This window comes from Diadema antillarum, unplaced genomic scaffold, assembly GCF_040938485.1.
Source record: "Diadema antillarum isolate AM-2024a unplaced genomic scaffold, OU_Dant_1.0 scf00000018, whole genome shotgun sequence".
Classification (NCBI taxonomy): domain Eukaryota; kingdom Metazoa; phylum Echinodermata; class Echinoidea; order Diadematoida; family Diadematidae; genus Diadema; species Diadema antillarum.
Window position 1 is genome coordinate 2,100,505 of NW_027270907.1, and position 14,081 is coordinate 2,114,585.

Sequence of the window (14,081 nt, forward strand, 5' to 3'; positions counted from 1 at the left end):
ATTATTATTATTATTATTGTTTGTTCAGTTGTTTGTTCATCCGACAATAAAATATTATGGGTGCGTTAATCCGAAAGTTTATGGCGTTATTTCGAAGGTTCGTTAATTCAAAAATGAAATAAGGTAAGTTAATCCGAAGATGAATAAAAAGAAGAAAAAAGAAGGTGCATATAAACATTTGGAATTACGACACTTACTTTCGTTTTCGGATTAACGAACCTGCGACATAACGAACCTTTTTCTTTTCTTTTCTTTTCTTTTCTTTTCTTTTCATTTTTCTTCTTATTCTTTCTTTTCATTTTCGGCCTTCATGCATAAACATTTTTTTTCTTAATTCGAATTAACAAGCCTTCGGAATAACGTATATACCTTCTACATGAATTACAAACCTTTGGAGTAACAAAGAAATAAACAAATGTAAACGGATGTGAATGAGACCGAATTATTGAACCATACAAGGATAAAGAGGAAAATAGGCCCTTAGTACATAATAACCTCAGGGAATAATTATATAGAATGAGCAGAAGGGTGGAATGGATAATTCATACAAATGCAGATAATAAACGCAAACAGAAGAAAACTGACCAGAAAGCTAGGAAACAATTTAGCAAAATGAGCATGCAAAGAAAACTGAATTGAATCCCATTTTCTTTGCTCATATTCCACTAAATACTGTAATACGTAACAAAATCACAAAAACCAACGAAAACGCTCAGTTATTTCACTTATTTGTGAATCCATATTTGTCTGATTTGACGAAACCATCACACCAAGGTGGGTGGACTCATCGAATACAACTTACTACGTGCACATTGTGACCGTTGTTGCAAGTCGTCAATCGTCGTCGTAATTCGAGCTTCGAGCGTACTACTTGTATGCATGCGGAGTGTATGGGCACGCGCGTACGCTTGTACGTACGCCTGCTCGCGCGGACGCCCGATCCCGAGATGCGACGTGTTTGTTTACTTGTGGACATTTAAATCACCTGATGGTTAACCGTCTGCTACACCACGTTTTGCACGGGTTGCACTTATGTCCAGTTGGTGGGGATAGAATTCTACTGAGCCGGTCGAGCAGTTCCACGTTACATACAGCCTTACATTAGCTTTTTGCGGATCTCACGAACGGAGTAAACACCCACAAATGTATGATAAACGTCACATATTCGTCGAGTAACTGGTGCATGTTGCAAGTTGCGCTGCTTCCCGTGCTTTTCACCACAAGCTAATAATGATAGCAACATAAGAAGGCAAAGGGGGACGACTATCATCATCAACAAGCGTTCGCGTTCGCATAGCGTATTCGCATAGCGTAACAGCGTCTGGTCGGGCTAGTGTTTTAAACGCTAGCTCTATTTACAGTTCAACGTCTCAAGTAAATTACTGTATAACCCACGGATTTACGGATACAACGACACGAACAAGGCTACAACTCACAAGCTAACTTTTGACTAGTGGTGCTGAGATATTTCCCATCTTTTTGAGTGTCTATCATGCATTCAAGCTTCAAGAAAAAACCAGTCGTTTATCTCTTCTGTCGATACTGCAACTCGTGCATCTGCAAACGCGGAATGAAGGCGGTCTTGTTAGCCGACACAAACGTTGAGCTTTATTCAACAGATGCACCATGTTCAGGGTGAGTAGAGTGCAGTGGTTGCACGACTTGCAAGTTGCATTTTCTAAGTTTTGTAGCAGGCCTATGTAGAACTACAGAAGAACCCTTTTAATCTGACGACGACGTTTGCCTCCTCTGTGGCTATGCATGAGACAGTTAAGAACTGAATTTATATCGTTATTGCCAAGTGTAAACCTAAATAATATATGCTCCATAACTTAACATGAAAAAATCGAGACTTCTTCATGACAACATAGATTTTCAATATTACAACCATGACAACAGTATAAAAGATAGAACTTTAGTTAGTCTAGTAAATTCATAAAACTTGTCACCAGTGACAAGTTGTCATACATGTATATGTGACAAGCTACTGAAATCCTTGCATCTTATTGGCTGAGAGCAAATTTGTCATAGAAAAGTGGCAGTTGTCACTGATAACAAGTTTTATGAATGTATAAATGCGTTGCACGCCAATGGCAGTTCGGGAGAATTTCATGCCACAAAAGAGGCCGTCGGCTCCAATTTGGGAAAATTTCATGCCGCGAATATATCATGTTTTACAGTATTTGTTGAGGCTCTGAATATGCTGAATAATGTCAATTCCATAGAGCCAAATGTACAACAAAGGAACTTCTCTCACCATGTAGTCAACCTCTGGAACAGCCTACTGCTTGAAGTCATCAGTAGCAACAGTATTAACACCTTCAAATCAAGTCTGGAGAAGTCATGGAAATATAAATTCAACCATTATGATCGAGATCCTAAATTCCCATAATGCTCCAGCCCTACGCATGCAAACACATAGAGCGTGTTTCTACTGAGCGACGAAAATTCGAGGTGACGCCAGCCGATGTGTGGTGATACCGGCCGATGCCGGCCGATACCGGCCGATGCGTGGTGACACCTTGAATTTTTCCTCAGTAGAAACAGATCGGGTAGTGGCCGATGCTGGCTGATGCGAGGTGCTCCGTCGTCCATCTATTGAGGTGGTCGATGCGTGGTGACGCGAAGGACGATTCTCAGTAGAAACACACCAGGTAGCGAAATTCGTGGTGTATCGGACGTCTAGAATTTCTCCCCGCGCTTTTCAATCGGTTCATCGCACACACTCCTTCGACACATGTGTACAAAATACATGTGTACACACAGCGACCGTGTTCGCATCATGCTTTGTTTGTACCAACTCGTTTGTGTATGTGTTATAGGCCCTATACGTTACGTTACATGAGATATTGTGGCATTCATCGTCTATTGTTCGCCTAACTTATTGCATTACTAAGCCCTCATCACTTACTTGATTTTACACCGCGTTATTTCATTTTATATTGTCTCGAATCGCGAGAGTACCACATTAGTATGTCGCAGCCTTGAGAAAATCTCAACTGGACCCTCCATCTCCAAAGATTTCTCATCAGTCAGTGGCAGGATACCAGTATGTTAGTTCGGGGTATATTGGATGGAAGACGAAGAGAAATGGCTAATCAAAGCAGGCAGGGTTAACAGGCAATGCGCGCGTGACCCAAATCTGTGACTTAAAAATACCTGACTTCCGGAATCGCCGCATTTGCACGTCACCTTTGCATCACCTCGTATTTTATCGCTCAGTAGAAACAGCTCGAGTGGTTGTAAAATACGAGGTGCTGCGTTGGACAAAATTCGTGGCGATGCCAGGGATGTGAGGTGCTCTCAGTAGAAACACGCTCATATATGTAGTAGTGCAAATAACACGTGCAGCAAGACTCAGGAGGATGCAGATGATGGACAAATAAGTTCAGTATACTTAATGCCCAACATCAAGGTAAACCAAGAGGATGTACAGTTATAATCAGGACAGGGGAGTATACTTTGAAGATCTACCTTTGCCTGTGTGTGTCCCAAAGCAGTTTCCAAGAAAGGGAATAAAATAGGCAGCAAAAGCAAACGTAACTTTGCTTATATTTCAATTAATTCACAGGACAATCAGCGCTACAGGGCAGCCTTATTCAACAGGGAAATGTGATTGCAAGATATCAGATACTGTGTGCAATAAATGGTGAGTCCAGAGTTTAATTCATTATAATTATCATGTCCATGGATGTAAAATTTACCCTAGCTTACTCCAGATGTACAGTACTTCATCTGATGATGTGCATGAAGAAAATCAAAAGAAAGTGTACATCATAACAGAAAGTATTTGATGTGGTCGACCAACAAAGAAGAAACAGGTCTGTTTTGATTCCAAGGTCAAGAAGAAACACAAACCCGTATTCAGCTTCATTGTGAATTCACTCAATTGTTCTCTTTCTTAACTCGTAAGTGAAAAGAAGTCTTCAAAAATAGATTTGCATTATTTCTGCACTGTAAACAAGATTTCTGTTGATCACAGTTCAATATTCTCTACCTAGATGTAACTCTGTAGTGGAATGCACTTTCACATTCAGTGTAAAGAAAGCTCATCATGCATGAGTCTTTTTGTATGGACACAAACATAATTTATGAAATGCGATGTCACTTTGTTTTCAAGTTGGCCAAATGATAAATGAAGTGTAATCTACAACCAGAGTAATAGAAGATCAACAGAAATCAGACATGAAAGAGAGTGGTTTTGGAGATTAAAGATTTCACATAAAATTTCACTTCAAAACTTGCAGATGATATCATTATCTCACAAGTCTCCCATTATCCAGCACACATACCCCCTTTTTGACATTATTTGAGAATCATCTACAGTAATACTCCCCCCCCCCCCCCCCGAGAATCATGTAATACTTTATCTCTCTCATATCACATTACTGCGGGGTGAAATAGCCTGCAGACATGGTGACCTTTATTTTACTTCCTGAATTATTGACCAAAAACATCACCTCTCTAATATTTATATCTACCAGGTTCACAGACCAATTGAAGAGTTTTTAGGTGATACACAAGTTCGTTTCATTACCTGCTGTACAATGTAATTTGGAGGTTATAATCAGTATCTTAATTTGTGTCCAGTTTTGATAATATTTGTACATTAAGTGTATCTCCATGATTTTACCCTTTTAAAGTTAAAATGATCATTGAATGGCATAACATTTCAATTTGTAGAAGTGCCCAGACACGCACAATTGGACTGCCTCTGCAGTCTGCTTACACAAGTTAGGGATGAGTTTAATAATTAGGGAGTTGAAATTTGTGAATTGTGTATTTTGCATACTTGTTAAACACCAAGTGCTGAAATGGTTTTAAAAGTGACTGTGGTCCAGTATGGAGCATGGCTCAACTTAGTATCATGGACTGAATGGTAGAGCCAATAGGCTAAAAAAAGATAGTTCATCACATTTCTTTTGAGACTGGAATTACATTTTTGAAATACAGTGTACTAAAAGAAGATACCTACTGTTCTTCAAAAAAAGAAACATCAAAAACATAACAAATATTTTCACATTTATTTTTATGTAATTAATTTCTATCTTTCTCTCCTTTTCTTTCTTTTTTTTTTTTTTGGTATCACCACTGAAACTATTGTACAGTGGAAACAATGTAGGTTATTCCATCATGATTCCTTGTGTGCCATGCCTGCAGTCTTGTAACAATGGACACTTATGGATCTTCAACAGTACTGCTGTGTGGGCAGAAGGCAAACTTGACAAAACAGGTAAAAACATCTATGGTATCCTCTAGGTATATTCTCTTTGTAGTACACCTGTATGTCCTATGAATTACTGACATGTAGTATTATTTGTGTGTCTGCTGTTTTGATGTGAATGAGTCTAAGTCAAGTCTGTTGCCCTGGCAACCTGTGAAGGATAACCATCATACCACAATGGGCACAGTCCCATTCAGAAAGTTGTCGTACACAGTAACACAGTAGTCATCGCTGTATAAGGAGACTATATCACACGTGATAACATTTTTTACAACAATATGAAGGAAATGTAAAGAAATGTAAGGAAAATTCAACATAATTTTACTTTTCTAGCATAATGAAAGAGCACCTGACTTACCTCTTTCTCAGTTGCTGCTTTCACTCAATCCACATTTATATTTGGGCAAGGAGAGACATAAGTAATCAAGTACTTACATATTCCCATCAGCAATTACTGTAAAAGTGGATATTTTTGCATGACTAATTTTTCGCGCTCGGCTTGATAAGAATTAAGAGTTTCACATGTTTTTAATTCCGCGGGATCATGACATCAACTACGGGAACATATATAGCAAGAAAAAATATTCGCGTGCTCTAATTTTCGCCCTTGTTTCTGGTTGCGCAAAATGCGCGAAAATTTCCACTTTTACAGTAACTAAGAGATAGAAAGCTAAATAAACTTGAATTGTGCTTGCATCATGGAAGAACTGATATCAGTATAACAGCTGGAATATGCAGACGGCTGTCACGTTATGCATTGCTTCAAGAAATACTTGTAGTTAACTCTATTCAATAGTGACATAAAAGAGGGCTGTGTAATCAGAAATGATGCTCCAGTTTGGAAAGTGTACATAGTTGAATTTGGTGTGTATAAATGAGTTTATTAGTAGTCAAAATGTCTTAGAATAAGGGGAGTAAATCATGAAAATGTTAATATATATAGAGCTCTGTTTGGTAGTAGTACAGTGGAATGCCATGATTCTGAAGAGTTTTGAATAGATAGAGCAAAAGATCAGTGTGACAAAAAAGGAAGATGATGGAATTTTTTTTTTAATGTTCTTGTCTGTTGAATCTCAGTCTCTCCATAATATCATTTTTCTTTACTGCAGGTTGTGATGTTCTAAGATGGGACAGCTTACCCGAGTGTCCAGAAGACAACAGCCAAGATTCAATTTATGCAGAGCTTGATGAAATTGAATGCGTGCGATGACTCTCTTGGCAGTTATCTGATGGTAACTCCTCAGATACATACAATGTGTCTTATTCAGAACATTCCATGTCAAGCACTGCTGCTGTGACTTTACATGTAGATAAGATTCAAAATGAGAGCCTTGTGCCAGTGCAAGAAAGGCATGTTACACTTCTGTGGACACCTTCATTGTAACCTTCCTTGCATGCTGGATATACCGTTTTGTCCATCAGCTGTACCTGTGGCCTAACTTGTGTTAAGCATTACATGGTATGCATTGTGCAGTATTATTCCTGCAAAGATACCATGAATGTAAAACAACTGATACAATTTTCTTTTGGTGTTCTGTTGTTTCTTGACCATATCAGGTGTCACTTTGGCCCATGTCACAAGATGTAACTAACTTTATTATGGTCTTCTTTGTTGGATATATGCATTTATTTTATATTAATGCATTTTTTTTACATTTACTTTGCCAGTTTAGTTTGGGTAGTAGAAAAAGACATTGGTTTGTTTTCTATTTCAGATGTATTTGCCAATGCTTGTAACATGCCTCTCAGACATGCAATGCTATGTCATGATCTTAAAGTGCAAATTGATTTGTCATAATGTCATCCTAGTGAAAGGGGTCATTCAGAGTTATTTCTTTTTTCAAAGTATTCATAGGGAATCTTTTATGAATGCTTGACGACATTCACAAGATGTCATTGAGTATGAATCCATGTTTAATTGAACATTAATATATGAAAATCTGTTTTTAGCATTACAAGTTTTATACATGATATATCAACATTCATTAGTCTAAGATGCTATTAACTTTTGTTCAGCTTGTATTTTACAGATGACAGAAGAAGAAAATTAACAAAGCTTGCCATTTTTTATTCTTTTAGAATATTTTTTTAAGGTAATGCATCTGCGACACATAGCATACATGTCATTTTACAGTATACTTGCTGTAGTAGGCTGAATAAAGCACCAGTAATAAATGTGTGATCAGAAACTTTGATGACCTTAACTTTGATTTCAAAGAACTTAAACTGTTATTCTTGATAAAGTAAAATTTTTCCTAAACTTGCATAAGTCCAATCACAGAATATGTTCTTTGAATCTCAATACTACAGTCAAACTTGTTCAAGTTGACCTCACATAACTTGAATAATTGCCTAAGTCTAAGGTCTTTTCAAGTCCTCTTCTCTTTATATTCTATCAATTTTAATCCCTTCCAAGACAAATTTCTCTATGTTGAAGCTATTTCTTCGGTCAAAATAGATTTGACTTCGGCAGAGTTGACTTAATACTTATTTGTATCAATGTACCATTAATTTGTTCACTTGTTTGTTATGTTAGTGATTCAATCTTATGTGTCTGTTGATCTGAGATGGGGGATGCTCACACAAAAATAATGATTGATTATGTACTTTCATGACACAATATCTGTGCACTTAGTGCATATGATTTCCTTTGATACGGTACTGGGATTTTGACTGATTTTGTGGAAGCTTTCCATGGAAAATAAACACAAATTTTGAGTTTAAAGGGGATGGCTAGTAACTGATCAGTGGGAATCAGTGGGAATACTGGAGGATGATTGTTCCAATCCTTGTGGGATTCATTCAAGAGTACACTATATATCTATTCTTGTGTGAAAAGTATTTGCTTCAGAATGGTCTCATATTCAAGTAATGTGCAGTTTAATATTTCCAGGTAAGCGTCCCTGGTCAGTGACGGGGCATTAATCTGCACATTACTTGAATATGAGACCGTTCTGAAGCAAATAATTTTCACACAACAGTAGATATATAATGTACTCTTAAATAAATCCCTCAAGGATTGGAACAATCATCCCTCAGCATTCCCACTGATTCCCACTGATCGGTTACTAGCCATCCTCTTTAAATACTGTAAAAGTGGAAATTTTTGCGGTGTTGAAATTTTCGCGTATTTCGTGCAAACAGAACCTAGCGCGAAAATAAAATCACACAAATATTTTTGCTTGCCATATGTCCCAGTAGTTGGTGTCTTCATTCTGCGGAATTAAAAACAGACGAAACTCTTCCGACCCCGCCAAGCGCGAAAAATTAGTCGCGCGAAAATATCCACTTTTACAGTATTTGATTAAAATATTTAGAAAAATCTCTCATTGATCATACATTGTACATGCAAATATGTATTTTCTTTTTCTTTTTGGATATTGACTGTTTACTATAAAGTTACCTAAATTGCTGGTGATTTTCATAATGGAAGCATGTTATGTTCTAGTCTCTATGTATCTGCATCGAATGAATTTTCACTTCGTATGCACAGATTCAAGTATAAGCAGTGTATGCTTGTGGAGGAGTCCAGAGATGCCAAGTTCAAAAAACTTTTATGAGTGAGATTTTTATGACTTGGCGTCTCGGCGCTCGCGCACATGCGCACGCGAACGAGGAGGGTGTCCCCCTCCCATGGTAGGGAGCTTTTTAAAATTATTAGCTCTTAATGATGCGATCTGGTGCATACTTAAGTGACTATTTTTTACTAATTTTGAAAGGCAAAAGGGAAATATACCTTCAATTGCAACTATCACTCTAATCCTTTGAGCTATGCTCCTTATTTTTGGCCCAAATTGCAGACTTCACCAGATGCATGAGAAAAATGGGTGCCATGCGTGAGATCGTGAGACAGACCCTAAATGCTTGAGTCTCACGCAGAATGCGTGAGACTTGGTAGCTCTGGGAGTCTATCACAAATACTGGTATATTATGTAGTACTTGACAAACAAAAACCAAAAATATAAACAAATAGTTATAACTGAATTTAGCAACAAGGAAGTAAAAGTATATTCAGGTCCCAATATTATTTATTTTTCTTTATTTACCGGATTTGTTCAGTTATAACAAATTTTTGACATAATGAACAAAAACTGCCAGTCCTGGGGGCATTGTTTATCATAGGAGTTGCCTGTAGTGTTTATACATTACATCATGTACCAGTGGTAAGTTTGATATCCCTCAAGTCAAAACTATTTGTCCTCTCCCAGTAATATGTCACAGTAAGTACAGCTTAAACACAATGATTACAGTCCTCTGCTCTGGTAAGATGCATTTGATTTCTGACTAAGAAACAAAGACACGAAAAGGGAATGTTTTGATGGCTTAAAAAGATTGTATAGTTTTGGTTGAGATGGGGCGTCAGGTTTCCAACTTCTTTTGTGAGATAATGAGAAACCTCTTGAGAAATATGAAAGAGCATACAATTCTAGGAATTCAAAGTTTATTTGATGAAAACTGGTGTTGAAGTGGTGTAGATCTATAAAAAAACAAAGAGGTCCTAATAAAAAGTGGGACCCAACTTTGTTAGGACTGCTTTGTTTTACTTTTTTTTTTGATATCTCGACCATTTCAAAACCCATTTTCATCAAATTAACTTCCTTTTTAAATTAGATGCTCTTATATTTCATAAGTGGTTTCTAATTATCTGGCAAAAAATAAAATAATGGTAATCTCCCATCTCTGTCGAAACTATGCCATCCCTTAAAGACTTACTGGGACTGTAGGATGTAGATATAGAGCAAACATAATTGCCTGGTAAAGAGAGGCCTATGCATCAGACATATCACACATACAAGGAATACCAGTACACGTGTAATATTTGTGAAATATTTTCATATACACGTACGTGCGATATATAGTACACATGTATGTAATATTGTGGCCATCATAAATGAATGTGATGTGTATCAGAAGAACCAATGTTATTGTAATGTTTGCTGTAAGTATACAGTAATACTTTTATGCAAAGAAAAACACATAAAAGTGTTACTTTTGCTCTTTAATATTTGGATATTTGTTTTGACTGCGAACAGTGTATCAAACATAATTGAGTGTTCAAACTAGAGTGGTCCGGTACCATTGTCAGTTTAGTGATGCTTAACTGTATATTGCATTTTCAACAACTGCAACATTTATAGAATTGCAACTTGTGTTCATCAAATACACAAACACACTATGACTATGCTTGTACCATGATTATTTTTTTTTCTATGTGTGTGTACGTAATGGGATAGATGTGTGTATACACTGTAGGCTATATTGTATACATGACTGGGTACTCTCATTTCAAGGCTCACCAGCAATATAGTATTTAAATTTATATCAAGATTAATTAAAGAAATATGTGCATGTGTGTGTGTGTGTGTGTGTGTGTGTTAAATCTACTTATGTGAGAGATACATTCAACATAGATGACCCCTGTATCACAAAAATGCAAAAAGTCTCCAGACATGGATTTTTAGTTTAATCTCAGTGCAGATTCTGAAAGACCATACATGCATATAACTAGACTCATATACTTTCCTAGCCCATTATTATGAATGATGAAGAGAAAGTACAGTCAATTTCGTTACAACTGTGTTTGTTATAATGGGAGTGCATCGTACAAACTTTCAATACACTGTGGAGTAAAATCCTTTCAGAATTAAGATACTGAGTCGAGGTGAAGAGTGTGTGCATGGATATGGGGGGGGGGGGGGACAGACAGAAAAAAAGTTTTACATTAAAACTGAAAAAGAAATTCCTTTCATTTTATGATCCCAAACTTTAGAAATTAAACAGAAAAAGAAGTCTGCTTTCAGAAAACATAATAGACTAGGTTGACCCATTTCACTTATTTTGAGCCCTCATGTTTCTGTGATATTAATGTGACTAACAAAAGACATGAACAGGGTGCATTCCAGTGTCCTTTATTAAACATATCAGTACTTTAGCAATGATTGACAGTTGAGGTCACAAGAGGAATATTGCTTTGGAAGGATTTTTTGTGGGCATTCCCAAGTAATCTGAAGAAAAATAGAAGGAAAAAATCGTTCAAAATATATTGAATGTTTCTAGATATTTGTTTCACCGCAAAAGTGATGTTGAGGGCATCATAAATCAACACAAATCAACATGCATTTGGATTTCAGGGGCCCTTTAATATCACTTATTTGTAGCCTTATCATTGTTTATCAAATTGAAGATTTTGCTATTACATGAACTTGTCAGACTGAATATTCTTTATAGTTTCATATTTGAATATAGAGGTATGCTCCTTCTGTATTTGATATGTTCCAAACAAGCTCTAATTTTCACATGTATTCAATTCGTTCTCAGACTAACTTACAGCATCCATTTACTCATTTGACTATATGATCCCACTATTAGATTCACTGGTGTAAATGAATGGAATTTAATTCCAGATTCAAATCCTTATTGTTGAAAAATTAGCCATGGCCGAGTATACAACATTCTTTGTGCAGTGGTGACTAGTTCATTGTTCATTCACTTGACTTCACACAGAATTATTTCTAATATATGTTAAGTATTTTCATTTTTGAGATATAAGGAAAAAGAAAAAGGTAAGCAGTTTTGACAGTATTCCTCATACTGTTCCTCCTTTTTTTTTTGGGGGGGGGGCACAAATTGAAATTTGTCTCCACTGGGAATCAAACCCGCGTCCTTTGCAATGGGATGCAGAGAATTCATAACGGTTCTGGGCAGACCCATGTTTGATTACCCAGTGTACCAACTCTTCAACCCATATTGTGTGCATATTCCTCTTTGAGGTAAGTTACAAATAATAAGCAGCCTCACCCCGATCAACTATTCCTCTTTGAGGTAAGTTACAAATAATAAGCAGCCTCACCCCGATCAACTATTCCTCTTTGAGGTAAGTTACAAATAATAAGCAGCCTCACCCCGATCAACTATTCCTCTTTGAGGTAAGTTACAAATAATAAGCAGCCTCACCCCGATCAACTATTCCTCTTTGAGGTAAGTTACAAATAATAAGCAGCCTCACCCCGATCAACTACTGAGATTCAAGTACATTATTTTCATTTTTAAGCATCCTTAAAGGTTATACAAGCACAAAATGCTTTCATGGCTGCCTGGCTGCAGTTCTCAACGCTAATGTGATATACTGTTGTTTTACTTTACCAAATAAATTGTCTGCATGGCCTTGATCAAATCAAAATCAGAAGTAGGTTCAGACCACACAAATGGACACACACACACAAACACACACACGCAGACACTTGTGCACACAAAAGTTCACACATACAAACACTAATAGATGAGTCCACCACCACACCAAAACATGCAGTGCATACACACATCTCAAAATTTGCTCAAACGGAGGACCATGCTCCTACAACTTGATGCCAAATGGTTCAAGTGATGCTCAATCAAATCTACCGGTATTCAAATACAACATGATACCTAAAACTGTATCTCTGTGCTTTATATGCATGTTTGTTAGGTGTGCATAATTTGCAGTTGGTTGCTCATTTGGCAAAAGTAATGGAGTTTGGCCTAAAGGGCATTTGCACGCACACACACACAGGCATTTGTACAGACTAAGTATATATTTCATCCGATTACTGTAAAAGCCGTCATTTTCACAAGGGTTTCAATAATTTTCAGTAATTTTGCAAATTACTGTTTGGCCACAAATTGAACATGCAAAAATACTGCGAACAGACCGACACTGCCGCACTTACGATAAGCCTTGGTGTAAAAAAAAAAACCCTCAAAAACAATATTCCACAAAATGTCATTGACCTCATTTGTAAATATTTCCTTCAGGAAAATAACAGCTTTTACAGTACCCTCCAACTACATGGGTCTATCACTGGACCCATAGTGATATATATATATATATAAAGGTGGATCCGTCACACAAGTTCAGAGCAGTTTATCAAGTTCTTTGATGCATTTACAATGGATATACTTAAGCTGCGAAGGATATCCATAGTCAATGGCTATCCATGGCATGCTTAATTCTGGGGTGGTCAACATTTTCCTGGCCTTCAGAAATGCACACACAGACACACAGACACAAATACAACGTACCAAGGACACATGAACAAAGCAGGGAATTGCAGCATTTGTTTGTAGTTTGTCTTTATTAACTGAGGACTTGAAACATGCTTCTACCAATGAGATCTTGAATTACAATTGCAGATGACTACTCCAATAATTCCATTTCCTGCAAACATGAATAGTGACATACATTATTATTGTAAGTACTGTTTTATGCATATGATATGATATGACATTACATTGTCCAGCAAAATGCTTTTATTTTCAGCATTTGGTATTGCATAACATGACATGGAAAAAAAAAAAACCAAACCCAAATACAATAAACATTTACATAGCACATATCACACAAAAAAAAAACATTACATCTCTTTGCAAATTGAAGGAAAATATAGAAATTTAATTATACGAACTATGTATGAAAGAGAGTGAAGAGGAACAAGGCAAGATGAAAAGTGACAAAATTCAGATGTGTAGCACAAAGCTTGATCCATTGAATTAAACAAATATATTTTCAAAAGACTTCAAATCTACATGTGGGCAAAGTGAGTGGATAGTAAATTATTTTGAGAATGAATTGCCAAATATATGTACTGTTGAAAGAAACCAAGAGTTTGTGTAAGTAAACTGATGATACCTTGGTGAAGAATTTTGAGTGCTCAATTATCTCTTCAGACATACAATTTTTGTATTCCTGATAAAGTGATGGAATAGTGGGATTGTTAATTTTTCAATTTCATTTATGATCCAAACCCTGACTTTTATTGTTTCCATCATATCTCAAATAATTGTCGAAGTATTTTTCTCTGTCTACAGTCTGAATCCTCAA

General features: G+C 36.6%; 1 protein-coding gene across 1 annotated transcript; it reads left to right on the top strand.

Moving 5' to 3' along the window:
* The first annotated feature begins 1,014 nt into the window (after positions 1–1,014).
* LOC139727640 (protein FAM72A-like) lies at positions 1,015–6,821 on the top strand. Its single transcript, XM_071638623.1, has 4 exons — positions 1,015–1,635; positions 3,572–3,649; positions 5,109–5,233; positions 6,334–6,821. Exons 1-4 carry the CDS (start codon positions 1,493–1,495, stop codon positions 6,432–6,434), a joined length of 447 nt encoding a protein of 148 aa, XP_071494724.1. The 5' UTR covers positions 1,015–1,492; the 3' UTR covers positions 6,435–6,821.
* The last annotated feature ends 7,260 nt before the right edge of the window (positions 6,822–14,081 follow it).

What these genes read in the sequence shown, in the direction of transcription:
- LOC139727640 (XM_071638623.1), top strand. Translation starts at nt 1,493, where the DNA reads ATGCATTCAAGCTTCAAGAAAAAACCAGTCGTTTATCTCTTCTGTCGA. An exon ending in ACAGATGCACCATGTTCAGG is followed by an intron (nt 1,636 to 3,571) that starts GTGAGTAGAGTG and finishes ATTAATTCACAG; the next exon opens with GACAATCAGCGCTACAGGGC. An exon ending in GATACTGTGTGCAATAAATG is followed by an intron (nt 3,650 to 5,108) that starts GTGAGTCCAGAG and finishes ACTATTGTACAG; the next exon opens with TGGAAACAATGTAGGTTATT.